Here is a 22432-nt window from a genome sequence, read left to right on the forward strand (position 1 = left end):
CTCCTAACCGAGTTCACGATTTTTGACTTTCAAGAATGTAGTAAGATAAATCGGTCTATAACAAAACATTTATTAACAAGATTACACTTATTCTACTTCTGACACTCCAAACACCCCTGAAAGCAGACGTGCTGATATATTTTCAGGATAACTCTCTTTATCGGAAACATAAGCGTACGGTAAACGCATTACCCAGTAGGCCGATTGAGAAAGAACTGTAGGTCCTTCAACAGACGGAACAAAAATTGGGGCACCCTGTGCAGGTTGTACCTTAAAACAGATTATTAAGTACAGATTAATACAGCCAGGAAGGTTACCTTGGGGTTAAGTGTGCAGTGTACGAGAGATTTTGGTGTCACAACATGTAAACGCATCAATTGTGCTGTTAATGGTTTGCTCTGACGGCAAGGACAAGGGAAGTACAGAGGCATGTCCGACTCTGCAATCTTGTGACCTGTATCTTTAACAATACTCCCTGGAGCCGCCCTCAGTACTTTATCAGGTGCAGCTAACATAAACCTATGTCCTCTTGGACATTCATATTCCACGCCAATAAAAACTTTCACAGTAAACTGTGGCATGGAATTACTAGCACGAGGCCGCCGCCCCCTCGAGGAATGTTTGCTTAATTGCGGCCAAGACGTACGCCCCTTCGAATACACCGTTACATCCCAAGGCAGCAAATAATTCGTTGAGTTTACAAACCCGGGATGATGGGACTCTGATAAACCCAAGTTATGACTGTACAATGAAGATGGGCCCAAGTAAACTAAGGACCAGCTCGAATAACACGGTAGGAGTCCGGGTGGCGAACTCAAAGTGAGCATTCCTGGCAGATACTCTGTTGTACTCGCTTGTCTTACGAGACTCCTGTCTAAATCGGGAGTCAAATCGCCGCGCTCGTCTGACAGAACCGTATCGTCGTTTTCTGTTAACGTGGCTGCTGTGTATTCTTTAATGGATGGTTGGAAGACTGGGAAGAAGTGACGTTGCGCCGCGTGGCAGGTACACTCCTTTCCTAATTGATTGTAGAATGTAAAGTTCGCTTGTTTGGGGGTGTACGGGTCATCTCTCGTGCCTTGTTTACGTCCACAATCACAGACCGCTACAAATACATTTTTATAGTGATATGTAATAATGATCGCCAAATAGGTAAATCCTGCAGCATACGCAACCAACATTTGAATATATTGTGCAATTTCTAAATGCGAACCAACAAATTAAAATATCTCCTCCTTGAAGACACTAACGGAGCCAGTTGTAATAGGGAGGTTGGTTGCTTATGCAGCATTACCTGTTAGACGATCATTACTTTTGTCAATGAGCGCATATCGAGTTTTTACACTATAGAGAAAAGGTGATTTATATGTAAGATTTCTCTGCAAACGAGCAAACCATTAATTTCTGTAAACCACAAATTTCGAAAGTAAGTAGTCCGCATCTAGTAGCAAATTCAGGGTGTTCCACATCTGCCAGATATCTTATCTCGACACGGAGACCTTGGAATATTTTACAATATACCTCCATAGGAGAAATTGATCAAAAGTGTATTGAAGTTGGTGGCACTTCCGTTTACACCGAACGTTGATGCCAATTTTAAGTGAACATTTATACACTGTGTGCAAGATAAGGATCTATCATGGGGATCTCGGATACAAGATACAAAGAAATTAGGGAAAAATTGCAGTAACACGCAAAACTTATCGAGTCCTTCTTGCTGGAGAGTTTTTCTGGTAGTCTTCCAAAAAAGGTAATCGGATTTTCATATGCTACGTTTTCCCCCAAAAACTGCACAAAGGGTCTAGATTTAGGTGAGAAATTAGCACCGGGGGGTCTGGAATACCCCCCAGCATACAAAGATTCGATTACCTTTTTCTGAAGGCCACTGTGAGAGTGCTAGTAGTAGAAAGAGAATGATCGTGTCCTCCTTTGCTGCAAAGTTTTTCTGGTAGTCTTCAGAAAAAGGTAATCAGATCTTCGTGTGCTGGAGGTACACCCCACACCCCCCGGTGTTACGTTTTTCGCCAAAAACTACACAAAAGATTTAAGGACCAAAAAATTTGGGTGATAAGTTAACACTAGGAGTCTGGGGGGTATTCCACTACCCTCTAGTATCCGAAGATTCTATTACCTTTTTCGGCAGACTACTGTGAGAGTGCTAGGAGTAATAGGAAGGAAATTATCGTGTCCTCCTTTGCTGGGCAGTTTTCTGATAGTCTTCAGAAAAAGGAAATCGGATCTTCTTCTGAATGTACATTTTTTTTTTAGTGCAAGCTTTTAGCGAACGAGTATTCTAGAAGGGGCGTATTTTCCATAAAAGCGAATCTTTTAGTGGAGCGTTCTCCAGAGCTGAATATTCCGAGAAGAGTCTTTCAAGGATGAATGCACCACAGGCGCACGTATTCTGGGGCGAATTTGCATGGGGCGAGTTCCCTGGAGATTTTGAGGGTGAAGATCTGCATTATTGAAATCAATTATAACATTTCGTCCTAGACAAAAGAGATAAAATCGTCCTCTTTCTTCTTGTTCTTGACGATTCACAAACGTGGTTTATTGATATAACAGGAAACTTAAGTGGCGCCACACAGCTCCGTACTAATTACCCAACTACTTTTAAAAGCAAGTTTATAAGCAATTATCAACCGATCCTCTATAGTGTAGAAAGTCAGTCACTAACCGATGTAACGGACTGTATTACAATGTTCCTGATCAGAACTATGTTTGGGTAAAGTACAAGGGTTCCCTGTTAGTGATGCAACTTCACATGACTGCCGGCCAGTTTCCCAATAGGCTGTGCAATCAGCTACCAGTTGTGCACTGTACTGATGGAACAGAGGCCCCCTAGCTTGAGCGGCGAAAAACGCTAATGCTAAGGCCAATCGCGCTTCGTGTGCAGCACGTGTATAGTGGATTGCTACACTTTCCTGATATCGCGCCAAAGCTAGTGGCAATACCTTCAAGCAACGCTGCTCGGAAAATCTTGTGTCTGTGCTTAAGGACGCCATCGTTTCTTGCTTCATGACAACCTTATATACTTCTTCGCATGCCTCGGCCCAATGTTGTAACGAAGGAAGCTCAAAGTAAGCTGGCAATTGCTGAGAATGGCGACTGGATGTAACATTATCATCAAATCCCTTACTACGTGCGTGCTGTATGTGCACCTGCAAGAAGCTCTTAAAACTGCGCCCAATATCCGGCTGACTGCAATAAGGAACTTCCACTTGCAGCATGGCCCCCGGTTGACAGCCCAGAATTAAGCTTCTAACGGCATGACCCAACCGATCGACCTGCTCCTCTTCGGACATATACACAAATTCCTCATTTGGGGGAATGGCAAACAAAGAGGAAGTACTAAAATCAAACGTCCATCAATATGAAGTGCCCAACTTCACAGAGGGGTCTACCACCACTGACACAAATTAATAAGGATTAGCGTAGTGTATAGCACGAAATTATTGGTATTCTGATATGACTAAGACATTACGCAATATTACTTGGCATTACTGGCAGCATTTTGTAACAGTACAGCAGCAAACAAGGATAAAATTGGCATAAGCAGATGTGATAGTAGTTGGATTGTGTGCAAGTTCGTGATTGTGTGTCATAATGCGCCATTCAATTGTTTTTTCAATGTTTCTAATAACATGAACTTTGTTTGTCTGACCCTACGAGGGTTTGAGAGCTCAGCACCGAAAGCTGCAGTTTTTTTAGCGCCTTTAGCTTACAGCTCTGGCATCTCAACAAAGAAAAATCTTGACAATTAATGTGCGCAATGTCAACTTTCTTAATTAATGATATTTTTTTTTAATTTTACCCAAAAATTCTTCTAGTAAAGACAATCATATCGCACATTAAGGTGAAAACCTTTTTTTTTCATTTTTTATTAATTTGGTTGTATCATGAAGAATTTAAAGCCATGATTTAATCTGGGTATCGTAAATGTCATGTGCAAAAATAGGCTTTGATCATTCGCACAGTTTTACAGACTAAAGAACTGAAACTTCAAATTCAAAAAAATAATAAAAACGAAAATTAGAACCTTAAGAAACCAAGGTTTAGTGCAAACGAGAGAAAAAAAATTATCTAGTAGGGGTAGACCCCTGGACCATCACATCTTACTTTGTACTGCTAATAATACGAATTTTTCTCAAAATATGATAAATGCGATCTTCAATGTCGTGCTCTAACTTTTTAATATTTGTTACACCTTTGGGACACCTCTCGAAGTAAAACAGAAGCCGGGGCGTACACGGACGACAATTATTTATCCAGTCTAAACTAATCCCGTCGATCTCGCGAAGACAATCCGATATCTGACCACTTAGTTTTTGCCTAAGCTGATCGATTGCTTTAAAATATTGAATGTAGTTCACATCAAAGGACGATGACGGATGTGAGAGAACAACTATGTGGCTTACATAGAAGAGCACTAGTAACATCTGGGCAAAAGTACTCTTTATTTCGTTGTAGACTGTCAAAAAATCATCATTTTTGCCTTCTTCTTGACACCGCTTGACTATATCATCGTAATGCTTAATTAGCGCATCTGTATCCAGTAAACTGTGAACGTGGAGGTAAATTATGTGGTCTACTGGATCGTAATACCCTTCAATTGTGTGCTGTAACGGTCGTGTTACGTTTAATAAGTAGATTAATTTACGTACGTCTCTTGAGCTGATGTTGTCTTCGGAAAACATACGACACAAGGATTTCACTTTCAAATTTGCGTTATATGCGCTTTTTCCGATAATGGAAACAACAACAACTTTCTCCGTTAACGTTGCAACATTTTTCCTGTAGATTAATATATGCATCATAAGTACAACAAGTTAAAATTTATCTTACAAATATGCTACAATTTCGGGCACAATAAATGTTTTTATATTCATATCTGTGGATCTCCCCGTGACAATTTGAGGTTATGATTTAAAATGTAAACACTAATTGGGTGCGTTCAGATGCAGATGTTTCACTGAATGCGACCAATTGATGTTTGACATGTGTTTTGTGAATTTGTTAGGTTATAAACAATAATAATGAGTTTATCAGGAGTTTGTTTAATAAAACCAGAGCAAGTATTCCAAAACTCCACGTCCGGTCATAATAATAGCACTGGAATTTTTAGATACATAATCGAAGAACATCAACCTAAAGTAGCCCCCGACTGTGCACCAGCCAAAGACAAAGAGGAAATCCACAGTAAAAATGAGGGAGATACTGTTGAGCCTGACGCAAAGAAACCTCGTTTGTCAAAGAAAGAGAAGCGAAAATTACACGGGCAGAATAAATCTCGACCCGTTTTCAAGCAAAACAAAGAGAAAGAGTTATGCAATTCATTAATTAACACTGCCGTAGGAAAGGAGCTACCAACGTGCAATAAGCAAAAATGTTTTTTTATGCACGACATCCAGGAATATCTAAATTCGAAGCCTGTCGATATCGGTATCAGTTAATGTAGTTTTGTCTAAATTTTCATTGTATATCTTTAGGTGACCAGTGTTATAACTTTAATACGGCCGGATTTTGTGTGAGGGGGCTAACTTGTAGATTCGGTAAAGAGCATGTAACATCAGATGGCTTCAATATTGTCAACGAAGAGAAGCAAAAAGAGCATCTTCAAATACCTGAACGTACAGTTAATCAGTTATCTCACGATCTACAAAATTTGCTAAAGAAACGGAATTATGATTTTAAATTTGCTGAGAAGATTGTTCGATATAATGATTTGCAGGTAATTGAAATAATGAAATGAAATAATTTATTACTGTAAACAAGAAAATTTCACAACAAAAGTTGATTGTATCTATAATGTGGATAAAGAGAGTACCAGCATATGGAATTAACACTAACAATAATTTTTTTTTTATTAATAATGGCTCCTGTATTTTGTGACAGTATTATATTCTTAGCGATGGTGAGTTTTGGGGTATGTAGTAGAGCTCAAGTAAACTATGCTGATATCATCTATATAGTCAGCACAATGGTTCTCAGCAAAGGGGTGAAATTCCACTTGTATCATTTTCATTGCTTTACCCATGTTATATTGCTACACAATAATAATGAATCCTACCATTTCAGAAAAAGAACAGCACCAACTCCGGTTCCATTACCGACGAAGACATCATAAAAACACTGAGTCGAGAAAAAAAATCCCTAGACTGGAAGGATAAGCTCTTATTGAGCCCCTTAACGACCGTAGGCAATCTACCCTTCAGACGTATTTGTAAGGAGTACGGTGCCGACATTACCTGTGGCGAAATGGCAATGTGCTCGTCTCTTCTGCAGGGTTTGCCACAGGAGTGGGCGTTAGTTAAAAGGCATCACACAGAGAAGGTGTTCGGAGTTCAGCTTTGTGCCAACAATCCACATTTGTTAACGAAATGTGGGCAAATGTTAGAGAAGGAGACAGAAATCGACTTTATCGATTTGAATTTGGGCTGTCCAATCGAGTTGGTGTATAGAGAAGGGGGTGGGTGCGGTTTATTGCGAAGGCCGCGAGTTCTTGAGGCGTGTGTACGGTCTTTGAGTCAAGTGCTTAGTATACCTTTAACTGTTAAAACGCGCACAGGTGTGTATAGTACTGAGAGTATCGCGCATGATTTGGTAATATGCACAAATTGGTAAACGCACGCGTTCATGCGCCATTTGCAGATTCCCAAATTTGGTGAGTGGGGTGCGAGTATGGTAACGATCCATGGTAGATCCAGAGAGCAACGTTACACGAAGTTGGCCGACTGGCAGTACATCGGGCGCTGCGCCCAGGCTGCTGTGCCTCTGCCGGTTGTCGGAAATGGAGATATACTCAGCTATGAAGATTACAAGACTGCACGGGAGAGTTGTCCCGAATTAACAGGAGTGATGATCGGAAGAGGTGCCCTAATAAAACCTTGGATATTTACAGAGATCAAAGAGCAAAAGCTATGGGATATTTCCAGCGCAGAAAGGTTCGATATCATAAAAAAATATGTTAACTACGGCTTGGAGCATTGGGGTTCGGATACGAAAGGAGTAGAGAATACGAGACGTTTTCTTTTAGAGTGGTTATCCTTTTTGTATAGGTATATACCGGTTGCTTTACTGGAAAGGCCGCCTCAAAAAATTAATGAGAGGCCGCCACGTTTCCATGGGCGCGACGATTTGGAAACGTTAATGGCGTCGTCTGCCGCATCCGATTGGATCAAAATAAGTGAAATGTTGTTAGGAAAAGTTCCCGAAGGCTTTCAGTTTTTACCAAAACATAAAAGTAACTCGTATACTTGAGTACAAGTGTAAAAACAATTAAATAAATTCTATTGACAATAATGTGTTAATGTCAGTCTTGCTGTTACATTCATAGCTTGAAGCTCTGTGAGTAAGAGTTTACAGGCATATGGCATCGTGATGGTCGAGACGTGTCCGGAACTTTTACAGCTGTTGCACCAACCACAATAGCCTAACCGGCCACAATGATTGCATATATCCACCTCGCACTGATCACTAGAGACCATTAAACGTTCAACTAACATCATACTGCAATAATTCGTTAGTATTTGTATTGTAAGTCCTTTCATTACCTTGCACCATAGCCAATGAGACAATCACGTTCCATCTCCCCTAAACGTAAACCACCATCCCTACTCCTACCCTCCGTCGGTTGTCTGGTGAGTACAGCCCTGGGTCCTCGCGCCCTTTAACAAACGCCAACCTCAAGACAGGCAAATTTAACCACTGAACTTACCTTGCGTGCATTTTATCTTGCACCATGTGCTTCAATTTCTGGTAGTAGACTGGCCCAGAATAAATGTACGCCTCTAGAGGCTCACCCGTGATTCCTGAATAGAACACATCCTTTCCCTGATAATTAAAACCGTGCTTAACCAATTCTGCGCTGACGTCCTCCACCTTTGACCCATCGAAAGCAGTACCGTAATGAAATTTACCTAAAAACAATATTGTAACGTCTGTATGTATGACATGCTAGTTACCTTCAACCAGCCCCGCTTTACCCGCCAACAATTCGATTAACTTACCCACGGTCATACGGGATGGAAAACCGTGAGGATTCATGATGATGTCCGGGCAAATGCCATATTCGTTGAATGGCATATCTTCCTGCTCTACCACTAGCCCTTTAATAATAGCAAATGTCAACATATACAGTGCGTTCGAGATAAGAGGGTCACCTAAATAACTAAAATAACAGGAAATCGATGCAACACTTGTTTTTTAAACGCAATGCCTATGTTTTTTGAAAAGAGCAATCAATTTTCTGTACGGCAACATAAAATATGCATATGGTTGATATACAAAAAAATGGAGAAATTCGTGATTCACATTCAATATCTAAAAAACTTATGAAATCTAGTATGCCATGTGCCATATTACACAGAAAAGGCCTACAGTAACTTGTTCAATGTTTTGTTTTGAAGTAGCATCAACCGGAAGTTTGAATATGCGATCGGATAGATCGTAATGTCACATATAAAATTATAAATGACAAGTTTTTCGCATCTCGTCAAATAAAAGAGATATAGAGGTGACCCTCTTATCTCGGACGCACTGTATATATTTTAGAAATCTGAAACAACAGATCTACTTATTTAATTTTTGAAAAATATACGGGGCGTTCCATTAAAATTTACCAATTTGCATTATTTACTAACTTTGCGATATTCATTTGTTTTTTTTTTACTTTACATTTAGGTATGTGCATTGGTCACCTTATTACACTCTCAGCCTTTGTTTCTAATTTGTTATGTTATGAAAATAAATGCATTATTATTATTATTATTAACTAGCGATTTATGATAAACCCCTACACCGTATGTAGTATTTATTATTTAGTTATTCGTTTTACTTAATGTGATTAGGGTGATTTAACAAAAGACATTATTATTATATACAAACATTACTTACCAACCACTCCCTTCTGACCATGCCTCGAACTAAATTTATCGCCGATTTCCGGCCGCCTCGTCTGCCTCAGCAGAATTTTAATTAGCCCCGAATCCTCTTCGTTCGTCGACACCATGACTTTTTCGATATAACTTGGTTCGACATTCCTATATGACGCCGCGACGTCTTTATAATCCACATTACTCGAGCCGGGAGTTGTTCCGGGAACCGTCGATATAACTGGCATCGACTTATTCACAAGCACCTACCAACATACCTTAAAAAGACCACTTATCCTGCCTTGAACAAACCTGTCGATTTTCCACTAACTCTCCTGGCGCAACGATACCATCCGAGTCTAATATTTTATGTTTCCATATCACTTTGTTATTAACGGGATCGATTAATGGGCCCTGAATTCTGTCGAATGTTTGATTGGCGTAACGTTTTAAGAAACACTTCGCGTTTCTGTACACCAAGCACCTCCCGAAGCCCCTATCGATTGAGGCTTTATTTACTATTAAAGCGTCTTCAATGTCGTAACCGCTGTAACTCATTACCGCCACCGTAGCGTTTTGTCCAGCGGGAAGTTTGTCGAAGTGCACCATTTCTATTGTTTTAGTCTTAACGATCGGCGGTTGGGGATAAACCAAACTGTAGAGTAACGTGTCAATGCGATTTCGTTGATTATACCCGATTGTTCCTAAAGTTCTTTAATTACGTTACAAAATTAGCATACTCGCTTACCCATAGCTTGTTTTCCCATAGCACACTGGTAGGTGTTTCTTGGCGATTGATTGTGATGAGGGTAGGGAATAAGACCGGCACACACTCCCAACAGAGTGAAAGTTGCGATCTCTAAATGTGTCGTTTGCATTGTGATATTGTGCTCATAGCAAGCAATGAAACTGTCATTTTCTTCATTTACGTCCAGAAATTCAATCAAACCTCGATGGATGAAGTCCTCAAAACTTCGAATAACTCCTATGCCTTTCTCCATATCGCTTATATGCTTTGATGTTACTAACGGTGTACCATTTTTCACGATAATATACGGTCTACACAGCCTTCCACCGTCTGAACTAATGTAGATACACCGCTGACTTTTATTTAAATAAACCGACACGTATTGCGAAATTTTTCCCGCTCTTCGCCACATACGAAACGAATCTAGTAGATACTTATGCTCCTTGGTCACACCCAAAATATTACCATTTAAAAATACTATGTAATTAACAGCTGAGTGCAAAGATTCTCCTCCAATTAAATTAATATTTCGTACACCGGTATTCATGGCTAATCGAATGAGAGGGTAGTCGTCTCCTTCAGTGGTGATGTGCGTCATTAACGCCAAGTTTTTTACCAGTCCGCATGCCTATAACGTAACAATGTTGAAAATGAGGTACTACAAAATTTTTGAAGCGACTTCTTATCGCCCGGTATACACACTACATGTTTTGCACGGGAATAAAATCATCTCGCCCGTCATGCTCGAGTAATTCCGTACGAGCCGAAGGCATTATTAAAGAACATTTGAATGGAAATATCGCATTAAAATCGTCCAGTGTCTTTATGATCTAATGATAGTGAACTAATGATAATGATTGTATAAGTAGTATAGTTCAATGGATCGGCCGCAAAACCTGCAAAACAATAAACGCTGGCGTAACATTGCTTAATGTATCAATAATGATACTCTCTCAATCATCTAAATTTAGGACACTAGTTTGCTGACAATATCAAAATACAGCCATGCTCAGGTAATTGGCAATTTGTTTATGAGTTGTTGTAAACAGTTAGCTAGTACACTTTACCTCTCCTTCAGGTGTATCGCTTGGACACAGCATACCCCACTGGCTGGGTTGTAGAGAACGTGGTCCTGACACTTTCCTAGTCTTCTCAAACTGAGAATTGATTCTCGTCATCATCCCTAAGGCGGAAATATAACTTAACCTGGACAAAACTTGTGTGACACCCTGACGTTCCATCCGGAAACGTTTAATAGTCCAATTTCCCTACAGACTACTGTAAAAAAATTACTCGACCGACTGAAATAACAAATACCGTGGATATGGCAAACACGAGACAATTTGTAATTAAATCCGATCTCATGTACTTGATCACGTCAAACTGGCTCGCCCGTATTTTCGGAATCGTCTTCTCCGCTATCGACTTTAAATCCCAATTGAAACGTTTGAAGACATCTTCAAACATAAGGGATAGTAACGAGCCGGCCAACTCCAACCGTTTATTGCCATAGTAATCGCGGTCGTCGATTGCCTGTTTATTATTTTGTGCATCTATGACTCGCTTCACCTGCAATACCAAGTCAATCAGTGTGCGCTACGAGCGAAAGTGCAAACCATTAATGCTAAATAAATTGCTTTAGTCTGAAAATCGTATTGTTCGACGGGAATGTGAGCCAAAACTGTTGTCGCTAGCATATCACGCGCTTCATCCGCCGGCGACTTATATTTTGTTGCGGATGTTACGAAACGTTTGGCGACCAGTTTCGTGCCGAGATACCTAACGGCGTTTTCTGTTGTGTAAATATTCAAATTGTGGCATTCTTCTAAGGTGGGCGCGAATTTACTGATATCTTGAGGACAGACGTACGAGCAAATTTCCTGATCGCTTGTAATTCCCATTGCTTTAAATATGATTGATACAGGAATGGGCTAAAACAAAGATGCGAACTAATTGGCACAGTCAATACCCTCTTTAATTACAAGCTATCTTGATTTGGCAATGTTGCAAATGGATTTTTTTAGAGATTAGATAGAGACAAGTAAATATTCTTGTTTTTATTCGAATTTGTATAGACACCGTTTAGTAAGTAAGTGTATCGTGAGTAAAGGCAAACATATTGCATATACTAAAAATCAGATGTGCGCATGCGCAATGCCCAACTTTCTTTTATTTATGGAGGTATTTCTTTGACATTTTAACCAAAGAAAGATGCTTTTAGTAAAAGCAAACGTATCTCATATTGTAAACGTCACAACTGTCTTAGTTATCGAGATATTTGTTTGAAATTTTAACCACAGATGCTTCTAGCAAAGGCAAACATCGCATATTGCTATAGAACTGTGATACTTGATTTTATCTGTTAATTTAGTACTCTAAAGTCAAAATTTTAATGTTGCAAGACAGGTTTTTTTTCAATTTATTAGACAACCTCGCATTTTAAAGAAAAACTAAATGGTGCCTTTATAGTTTTGAAACAAGCAGGACTAAAGAAGACCTTTTTTTCAAAAAACTTATAATAAAAAAGTGTTCCATATGTTGCCAACTTAAGTAGACACACTGTATAATTGTCTCCAACTTTAGTTTCAATATTTTTGCACACAGTCTCGTATACCTTGGCAAAATTTTTTAAGAAATCACTTTAAGAAAGGATTGTCTACTTAGTTTGTTTTTTATTGGTACGTTGACTGTGACTAATTTATTGCAAAGATTGTATGAAACATTTCCTTGCCTAATCCTTGTTACAGATTTATGGAATAGACCATTAAAATTTGCTGTTTTGTTGTTTTTTAATTCGATTTTTATGATAATTCTGTTATATTTCTTATGCAGGCAATCTATAAATAAGTACCTCAAAATAGGTAAAATAAACAAACAAGAAAATATGAATCATCAAATTTTTTCAACCTACCCTTATGTGTGACCAAAAGGGGTGGCTAATAATTTTGGATAAAAACTATTTAGTCTGAGAGCCAGTGGCGCGTAACCTGGGCTGTATCTATATGATAAAATCTGAAATTTTGCCGAGTAGTTAGTTATTCCATAATATAACACCTTATACCTTCCATTCATGAGATGGCGTCTCATTAAGTGCGGCAAGGTGGGCCCAACAGTTGCTCAGGTGAGCCAGGTATGAATGTTTCACTAGGCAACATTTTTTAAATTGACAAAAATTATGAAATTTCAAAAGTATTTTTTTTAATCTGATTTTTATATGTTGTTTGTTACGATATTAGAAGCCTATCACAGCAGCCCTCACCTTAGCAATTGAATTTTAACTTTTGATAAAGCGTGTGTATAGCAACTAATTCTGATCAAGGAAGAAGAAGCTTGCCAAACTTTGGCTCTGCACTTGGCGATCAGAATTTAAAATAGTTGTTTGTTGCCAAGATGGGTTTTCCTAAACAGGCAACAATGGCAGAAGAAAAAATACAAAAAAATATCTAGGCTAGGAGGACCAACTCCTGTCTTCATATTTTTATCTCCCACTAAGGCAAATAAAAATGAAGCACAGAGAAGCTAAGATGGTATTTAATTGTTTTCCACAGGCAACTGACCTACTGCATATAAATTGCCAAATCCTTCAGCACAGCTTGTAATTAAAAACAGCATTAGAGCAGCTAACGAATAACTTACATCAGTAAAGCTGTTATGTGCCATATAATACTTTGTCCCTTTCACGAATACTATCGTTCGCGATTTCTTTTCGTGCGTCGAACTGGTCACTTGGCACTGAATTCCGAACTTTGACTCTTCGACAATCATCCGATTTTTTAACAGCTGCTCTTGAATCAATATGACCTTCTCCTGCCCTTTAACGACAAAGTACCCGCCCGGATCAAGAGGACATTCGTTCATTTTTGCCAGCTCGTATTCGGATTTATTCGACAAGACGCAATTAGACGAACGTAACATTATCGGCATTCGGCCTATTAATAACCCTGTCTTGGCGACTCTTTGGTTTCCTCTCGCGTACTCTATGTCTACGGTGATGGGTGCCGAATAAGTCATATCGCGCAATCTACATTCGTGTGGTGTAACAGGTTTACTTATATTAAAACCTTCGTCGACATCAGGCGTCCCAACATAAACATTTACGTACCTAAAGGTAGACTTAACGACAGTATTACTAATAAGTTCTTACTTAAGGTAGAATAGAGGATCAGCGTCGCACGTTACTTTCGCGTTCGCTTCTACGATCTTCTTTATTTCGACATTTATGAAGTAATTGAATGAGTCTATGTGTTGTTTTACTAAACCCTTCACTTTCAGAAAGGCCGGTACTAACTTCCATTTCTCCTACAATACACATGTGAATGATCGCCTAGGTGAAGGTAAGACCTACGTGAATTTCTTTAATTGGTTTACTGTAATTCGTAGGATCACTGAAGACGTCGTTTAATTTGTTTTTATTTATTAAATCGGCGTACTCGCCCATAATTAAGTTTTAAAAAACACAACTTAAGAATGTTAGGTTATTTCACATTGTTTGTTGTGGTTAGAATCATCTTAAGTTCTGTGGTCGTTACATAACCCTAAAAAAATTGCGCAAAATCAGTTATGTATTCAAATTGAAACTTAACGGACAATTGTGAAGATAAAATAAACATTGTATTTGATTCTACAATGGAAAGCAGAATGAGTGCAAGAGTTTTACATATTTATTTTATTTTATTATTATGTAACGGCAGCAACTGCCAGTTGTTAGATTACTTAAAAAGTGTGGGAACATATTTTGGTTATGTGCCAAAACAAGAACCACGATCAAATGACGAGTTTTTAAATCAAGTGGTGCCCTACGAGGTCTCTCAGTCCGACGAGAACTTCATTTCGGAAGCAGCAAAGTTGACGGGTGTCGCTTTATCAGCACTCGACTCCTGCCAGCATAGGGTACGTGAGTACAGCGCTCTTACATTGTACACGATATGTTCAACAGGTGGTGTTAAAACTTCAAACCTCGTGTGATAAAATGAACGATGAGCAATTAGCGAAAATGGCCGTGATGCTTTTAAATTGCCAGTCGTCTGTGGAAGGACGTAAAATTTTCCCCTGCACGGACGAGATGAGTATCAAGGAGTGCACCACGGATATGGATGCGGACATGTGGAATAGTTACCACTTGATGAGTAATCGAGTGCGAGCAGTCTGCTATTCTGTGCGTCAAACTCAATTTCGTGGCTTAACTGAGTATACTATTAACCGCCTGATGGAAGCGGCTCGCAATCAACTGTTTAATCTGGATAAAATCTCCAAAGATCAACAGAATCTACACGAACTGGCTCAGGAATCTTTGCAATCAGTGGCAAAAGGTATGGTACAGTACACAATGGACCGAAAAATCCTTAAATCATTTTGGGAACATGTGTCAATAATAAAATGATGCTTGGGCCATAGTTTTATCTATTTCTTTAAGTGTGGCCAAGTTTGTTTATTTGTTAGCGTAATTTCTCAAATGCCCCTGTATATTTGGATTGAGGATTTATTTATTTGGTTGTGCTACAGTTTTGTTTATTTTTTATTTGTATATAATGAAGTTCAAATTCGTGGAGTCACCATTGGGGTCCCTACAACAATGAGCGATACAGTATAGGTTAAATGGGATCAAGGTTTTCCCTTTTTGTGACTAAAAAAACGCATTTGAACATTGATAACTGATCGCTGTCCCTTTTCCCATTACGACAAAAGTCACAGACAAGACTTTTTGCGTACTTGGCACTGTTCCGGCGCGAATTTCTTTAAACATTTTTTTATTGTAACTAGCGCGAGCTCGTCTTGCGGGATTACATTCTAATTACAGGGTGACAAACGGTAAAAATAACGCGGCAGTTTATTTTTTCTTGTGCAATTTTTAGCATAACCTTTAGTTCCTTCCATGATATCAAAATAAGTATTGGGTTTTTCCAACGCAATTTGTATGTAAATGAAGATTTTGCTCTATCATCTTAACCTCGCCCTTTACTAAAAAGAGATGACATAAAATTAGTTCTGATAGGCGAGATAAAAAAGAAGAAGGGATGGAATTAAGTGCAGAAACGTACAAAGCGTGAACTCAAGCGACAAGACAAAGAACTAAGTAAAACAACTTGGATGGCCTCTAACGGCAAAATAAAGAACTATTGTAATAAGCAATCTCTAAGACTTGGAACAAATTTACTGCAGAAATTAGCTTACATCTTTCACTAGTGGATTACAAACGAAATACCGAGATGGCACAAATCAAATAGTTACTTAAGTGGAATTCCAATCAGGAATACCAATCGGTAGGAAAATAACGTTACAAAATTAAACTCGAATTGCGATTTTGTTTATTTCAGTTTTAGAGATTTCCGTATATTTAGGTTTTTCAATCCCTTGAAAAGCTAGAAAGTTGGGAATCTAGTTCTCAATCGAGACATTCTGGACGCTTTTTGATTCGGTCTCCTCTATTCGCCAATAGTTTTATACATGTCCTGGTTTGCCCTATGGATCTAACAAAAAAAATACCTCCATAAAGAACAAAACCTCCCCTTAATGGTAGCGACATACGTTATAATGTCTTGCTCTTTCAAGTAGGCCAGGTGGTAGAACAAAAAATGTTACGCTTCAAGATTGTTTTTTCCTTGTTTATTGTAACTTACCTGCAAGGCTTAATACAATGGGAGAAGACAATATAAAGACCATTGTTAATATTATAAGAAACCTTCCTTTTTTAACAAGTTCAATGTTGATAGGTCAAGAGCATCTGGTAAGACAACAAAACGACTTTAAACGTGCCCAGTTACACAGTCAATTGTCAATTGAAAACAACATTCAACGTCTGGCAGACGAAAAGCGTCTCATTGCAGAAACAAACGATCAGTTAATGCAAATGACACACGCTGTACAGGGCAAACTCGAATTGGCAGCGTCACAGCTGAAAGAGCATTCAGATGAGAGTCACCTTAACCATCAGGAGCTTTTAGATGATTTAGTTTCAATACAGAACAAGGTGCAGGTTATTTTCCAACGAATAGGTACGCATTTACTTGACAAGATGTAAGCGTTTTAAGGACCAATTTTCCAGAGGATTCCTCAGAGTTATTGTTGAAGCAGAGTGAATTGGCGCAGCAACAATATCAAGTTACAGTTGAACAACTGGCCGAAGTTAACGCGACTGTTCATTCTCTTGTGTCGTTAGTGGGGGGCACCAGGCGGGCTTTAGAAGAGCGTCTGGCGTGGATTAATTCGGCACTTGGCGGAACTGATTCGGCCATCGAAAGATTATACGCCATCCTTTGGCACGCTTCATTTTTGTTAATCGCAATGATTACATGCGCCTTTCTCGGTGCACAAATCATTACTCGATTAATCGTCGCAATTTCACTACCTTTAAATTTAGCGCTGACGTTGCATAAAAGTGAGCATGCTTTGGACCCGATCACCTTAACTACTTCCGTTGGAGGCTGCATTATCGGTGCGTAAAGATGCAGATTATTAACTCAGTCTTAATAAATTAGTTCCAGTTCAACTGATGGTGTCATCCATGTTAGCATTGTGGCATACACGAGTCATACAACGTACCGTTCCCGCGATAAAAGAGAGATTGACTCCCAAAAAAAATCGGGAGAACAATAACAGCGTCATGCCTGACGAAAATTACGAAAACGAATCCGTTAATGGATCCGCGGTTCACGATGATTACAGTTACAGTGAGCCACCCTTATCACCTACCATGTCTTACTTGAAATCTGGGTATTTGCCCCCAAGATCCAGAAGCCGCACGCCATCGGTACTGAACGGTGGTATAAAAAATTCGTGTAGCGCAAAAACGCGATTGGGAACTCCGTGTAAATTGACCGCGTTGAGCGGCAGAGATTTTTGCTATAGGCATCAGGCTGGCGATTCAATTTATGCCGAATAGTTCTTCTGTTTTTAGATTATGGCTACTCCTAAATTGTAGGCTGATTTTATTTTGTGATACCGATCCTTTTATTTCTTTTAAGTTTACCAGTGACTTTACATGTGATATTTTACTTTCAGCACAACACAAATCTTTTATTGTTATTTAGGTAGTCGGTAGTAGTACAACAATGATTTAAAAGGTTACTTCTACCCTAATTTTTCATTATATCAAAGAGTGCTAAACATACAATGTGCTTATTGGTTTATGAAACCATCCTCTGGGGTTTTTATGTCTGTCCATCTATTAACACGGTGTAATACCAATAAACCTCTGATTTCTACAGGTTATACACAATGCTCACATTTAAGTGCATGGCGTTAAATTTCTTTGTCTAGTACACTTTGATCATATCTTATTTTTACACTTAGATCAGCTACATTTGGCATTCCTTTAGAATAGACATAGGGATTTGCGTGCATTGTTTTTCCCTTTGTCTACTTTTGAATGACGAAATCTCTTCTGAAGGACGCCTAATTTCATTCGTGTGCGATGTATTCAACTGAAGAAAAAGTTGATAGTGTCAGTAACAGGTTAAGGAGCGTAAAAGACTGTGAAATATGTAGAAACCTTGTGTTCAAACAATAAAAAAATTGTTAATCACTTTAAAATTAATGGTTGTTTAAATGCGATGCACATAAGACACAGCATAAGTACTACTCTTTATTGTTGCTTTCAAAAGTACCTACCAGCCAACCTATCTAAAAAGCAAGGCTATTGGCAGAAAGATGAAAAATGTAATACAAAACTCGTCAGTAAAATGAGACTGCCTCGGAAATTAAATGTTCCCTCGCCAGTAATGTGTCGTTTTCCTGATTTTTATATAGGTAAATAAATATATCTGCAAATTGTATTTCAAAACACAAACGTTGATTAAAGCAAAACAAGGAGTAACTAAATACCTAAAATGAAAGAATCTTACTCAAATCAAGTGTGGATCGGGCAATGTGAATTTTTCTCGGAGTTCTTTATACTTATCACTTTACGAAACATTGTCAAAAACAATCAATAAATACCGATTTTCCACCTTTTAGCATCAAAGTAATTAAAAATTTATTCTGGGTCGGGCTGGTGTGATGTTAGCCTGCCCACAATTTTGTTTACTGTAGAGCGGATTTCGCGAAACAAACATAGCAAAACAACCAATAGCTAAACGCACGAAATGCAAGACTGTTATTCAATTTTAAAAAATTACATTAAGTGGGTCGAGCAATGTGAAGTTGGCCCCGGCCAATTTTACAAATTTTTAATGCCTATTGCATTACGAAACAAACAATTTTTTGCTAAAACAATCGATAACTAACGAAAAACAAACGATAATACTCCTTACTTTCTGAATTTTTTATTGGGCGAGGCTAACTTCACTGACATAAGTTTTTATGCAAACTTATGTCGTTGGTGTAACGTTTTTCCAATACCAAATTCGTAATCATCATACCAGTTGCATTTCAGCCCTTTTGGGTTAATTTACTTTTAATGCACAAAGTATATACTGTCATAATAAATCTATTCGTTCTGATTATCTGTAGACTGATAGGTACAAGATACATTTTTGGTTCGCCACATATACTAAAAGTTTTAAAAAGCGGTTTTTAAAGGCGAATTTTCTGGGAGTCAATTTTTTGGGTGACGTTCTGAATTCTGTAGGTACATGAGTGCTAAAGTTGGATAGTTTTTTTCAAAAAGTTTGGTTTGGGGGGTGGAGGTATAGGTTTGAACCTACTTTGATGTTTGTCCTATTAAAATAAGATTCATTTTAAACTAAGATTCGTATTAAACTGTATATTATAACATAATTATTTCATTTTGTAGTTTAGAGGATAATATTAAAGAAAAAGGAACAAAAATATAATAGAGAACAATAACATAATTAGTGATAAACAGGCTATCAAAAATGAGTTGCTTTCGAGTCGCCTTTGGAAGTTCAAGTTAAGTACGATTTCCCATGTAAACAAAAATTCCAAAGGTGACCCAACAGCAACTCAATTTTAATCGCATAGTAGTAGTATACAGAAAAATGTTCACATTCCTTATAGACGCTTGAAACTTGGACCAAGATATGGTTTGTGAGCATTGCAATAATCAGTCATGCATGTTTCACAGTATTTGTCTATGCCGTGGTAAGTCTTTAACATGTAACAAGTAAGCCAACCACAATTTCTCTCCACTGAGTATTCGGTCTTGTTGTTTTTTGTATAACCTAAAAAGAGGTAGATGATATTTGTGTATTGGATAACATATTACTTACTTCCAACCATAATTCTGCAACTTCCACCACAATTCCTAACTTCCCCACCATGGTGTTGATAGCCAAGACACTTCTCATATGCTTTAGGGGACTCCTCAGTTGTTGCATAGCAATAATGGCAATCAAGGGTAGCAGAACCTACAATTCGATACATTTAAGGAAATCAAATTTAAAATAAAAATATATGCGGGTATTTGACATATTTAAAAAAGCATGTTACCATAGCTACAAAATACAAATACTTTCGCAAAACAAAGAGTGAAGTTTTTTTAACAAATTGGATAATGAAAATCACTTTTTTGCGTAGTGACTCTTTCAAAATAATGTTCAAGACCATTATGCTAGAACATTATTAGTTCTTCCTCGACTGGTATGTGCGTTGTCTCATTTCCCTAACAAAATTGACACATTGGACACAGAGGTAGCATTAAACAAAACTTGAGTACTTAGACTAGTGTCTAACACCATCCGTCTGTATATGGAATGTGATTTAAAAATTGAAAATGTCAGAAAGTTGTCGATGTCTCATGTTGTCCAAATTTTGACAAAATCTAGATTTTTTAACACTTTCTTCTGGGAACTGACAATATCTTTGTCTGTGTTGGAATCGACCTTATACGTATAATCGTTTTTCAGAGCATTCGTGCGTAATCAACATTAATACATAATATGTCATCAATACCTGAGGACACAAAACGATTCATCTTAAAAAACAGGTTTGCGAGCATTCTCTGTAAAATATAAAGAATCTCTGTAATCTCCAAGAATAAAGCTATCTCAATTTTTAATTACGAATTCGAATCTTAATCGGTCCATATCACAACTCAAGTGATTTATTATTGTTTTGTAAAAATTTTGTTATGTAACAAAGCACCATGTATATAACAACCGATTTAGGTCTGGTGACAATCATGGTGATGCTGTGCTAGATTTTTATAAAGTATTTCGAAGTATTTGATTACTATTAACTATCGGTGTTTAAGACTACTCTTTGTTCATTGCGACTTTGATCAACGGAATATCACCCATGGTGTCCCATATGGATCGATCTTAGGATCACTCATACGTTATGCTGGTAAAGGTCTAATTTAATGTACGTAGATATCATTTTTACACCAATGACCCTCAAATTGATAATTCCTTCAACCTAACCAAGTGCATGCAGTGACAGAATTACTAAATACTGAGATATCTATGGTAGTTATAGCAGGGGAGCTAACTCAAAATCCACTAAACGAGAGTGATCAAAATTTTCACTGATGGAGTTCCACTTTCGCCTATCTTTCTACTTCTTGCGGTACCATTCTAAATGTTTTTTTTTTTTAAAATAAGACACCAAATGAACGTTGATAATAGCTCCTAAAAAATCGCGAACATTTCATAACTCCATAAAAAACAATTCTTGGTCGGTTTTTCACAAACTTTCTACCGATATACTTAACTAGATTACGGTTGGATGAATGAAGCTGATTTTTTTTTACAAACTAATGATAGGTACTGCATGACTAGGACGGTGTTTCTTTTTTAAATTGTTTCTCTAATTGTACTAAGCAGGTAAGTTACATTTATTAGCTCCCCTACTATTAATAATGCGTTGGAGCACAAACTACATTATGTATACACGTCAAAATAAATCTCCTGTACTAATACTTATCGAAAGGGGGATCATTTCAGGATAAAAATTATATCCTCTATTAACATAAAGATTGGTGGAATTCCACTTAATGTAAAAAATGTGACAAAGAATTGAAGACTTCAATTTAATTATAATTTAAAATTATCGACCATATGAATTCTGGGGTTCATAAGGCTTTCTCAACACTCAAGAAAATATAATAAACAGGCATATTCTCAATGTCAAAACTTTCCCAAGCCAGGACTAACTGCTACAGTCTCACGTTACAAAGCCAAAGATGGGTAGAAAAAGAGAGAGTGTGTGATGGTCTTGACTTCACGTAATTCAAGTTTAGTCTTTCACTTGTTGCAGATATACCCTAAAACTGATGATTATGAAAATTCCTCTTCAGTTTCGGCTGCAATGGCAAATAGATCCTGTTATAGGAACCTCCACTAGAGAACAATTTAAATTGCTCAACTGAATTTTTAATTTTAAACTGATTATAATCGATGACGTTCATGGGTAGATTCCGACTTAGGTACAATAGGAGTTAATTATTAAAAAAACCTGATGGCGCTATAGTACTATTTTAAAGTATGGGGGTTCCAATTTAGAGACCCTTGTATAAACGTGTCGTTACATACCTGAGACAACACCTACACACATGAGAGCAGTAGAAGCCAATATAAGTTTAAAATACATGATGATAGTAGGTAGATACTAGTCTATGACGCTGCCTCCACACTCTTTTATACCTACCTGTCAAGAGATTTAACATATTTTTGATATATTTTAAAACAGTTAATTATTATCTGTTTATCTTATCATTATTTCAAACATAATGCTGATACTATTATTTGTATTCCACTGATTTATCAAATGTAATATCTCAAGTGCATAAAAACAGCCTGATTAAATTTTGACATTAAGTGGAGTCAATTTGCGACGTAACAAATTGAGGCTTGTTTTTAAGCGCGCGAGATACTCTGCATGATTATTTCCTAGAGAGATTAAATTATGCATCAAA

General features: G+C 37.8%; 4 protein-coding genes and 1 long non-coding RNA gene across 5 annotated transcripts; 2 read left to right on the top strand and 3 right to left on the bottom strand.

The window, feature by feature from the left end:
- Positions 1 to 54: 54 nt before the first annotated feature.
- LOC116181348 (protein smg8) lies at positions 55 to 4961 on the bottom strand. The gene is made up of 6 exons (XM_031501685.1): positions 4846 to 4961; positions 4665 to 4794; positions 4120 to 4619; positions 2678 to 3351; positions 318 to 1105; positions 55 to 270 (listed from the first exon to the last, which is right to left on the bottom strand). The coding sequence occupies exons 1-6, from the start codon at positions 4887 to 4889 to the stop codon at positions 88 to 90; spliced, it is 2319 nt and encodes a 772-aa protein (XP_031357545.1). The 5' UTR covers positions 4890 to 4961; the 3' UTR covers positions 55 to 87.
- LOC116181355 (tRNA-dihydrouridine(47) synthase [NAD(P)(+)]-like) lies at positions 4946 to 7302 on the top strand. Its single transcript, XM_031501698.1, has 5 exons — positions 4946 to 5071; positions 5126 to 5442; positions 5490 to 5731; positions 6079 to 6603; positions 6652 to 7302. Exons 1-5 carry the CDS (start codon positions 5037 to 5039, stop codon positions 7258 to 7260), a joined length of 1728 nt encoding a protein of 575 aa, XP_031357558.1. The 5' UTR covers positions 4946 to 5036; the 3' UTR covers positions 7261 to 7302.
- LOC116181333 (DNA-directed RNA polymerase III subunit RPC2) lies at positions 7239 to 14106 on the bottom strand. Its single transcript, XM_031501660.1, has 13 exons — positions 13967 to 14106; positions 13766 to 13920; positions 13258 to 13723; positions 11238 to 11552; positions 10939 to 11190; positions 10689 to 10889; positions 9622 to 10249; positions 9186 to 9577; positions 8896 to 9139; positions 7965 to 8108; positions 7718 to 7919; positions 7554 to 7667; positions 7239 to 7509 (listed from the first exon to the last, which is right to left on the bottom strand). Exons 1-13 carry the CDS (start codon positions 14057 to 14059, stop codon positions 7290 to 7292), a joined length of 3426 nt encoding a protein of 1141 aa, XP_031357520.1. The 5' UTR covers positions 14060 to 14106; the 3' UTR covers positions 7239 to 7289.
- A 112-nt stretch (positions 14107 to 14218) lies between these two features.
- On the top strand, positions 14219 to 18150 carry LOC116181363 (protein brambleberry-like). Its single transcript, XM_031501710.1, has 5 exons — positions 14219 to 14511; positions 14558 to 14930; positions 16332 to 16613; positions 16664 to 17053; positions 17103 to 18150. Exons 1-5 carry the CDS (start codon positions 14248 to 14250, stop codon positions 17498 to 17500), a joined length of 1707 nt encoding a protein of 568 aa, XP_031357570.1. The 5' UTR covers positions 14219 to 14247; the 3' UTR covers positions 17501 to 18150.
- A 1139-nt stretch (positions 18151 to 19289) lies between these two features.
- Positions 19290 to 22264, bottom strand: LOC116181372. Its single transcript, XR_004147241.1, has 3 exons — positions 22050 to 22264; positions 19788 to 19925; positions 19290 to 19739 (listed from the first exon to the last, which is right to left on the bottom strand). It is a non-coding gene; the product is annotated as an uncharacterized LOC116181372 (long non-coding RNA).
- Positions 22265 to 22432: the final 168 nt, after the last annotated feature.

Source organism: Photinus pyralis, unplaced genomic scaffold (assembly GCF_008802855.1).
Source record: "Photinus pyralis isolate 1611_PpyrPB1 unplaced genomic scaffold, Ppyr1.3 Ppyr1.4_LG1, whole genome shotgun sequence".
Lineage (NCBI taxonomy): Eukaryota > Metazoa > Arthropoda > Insecta > Coleoptera > Lampyridae > Photinus > Photinus pyralis.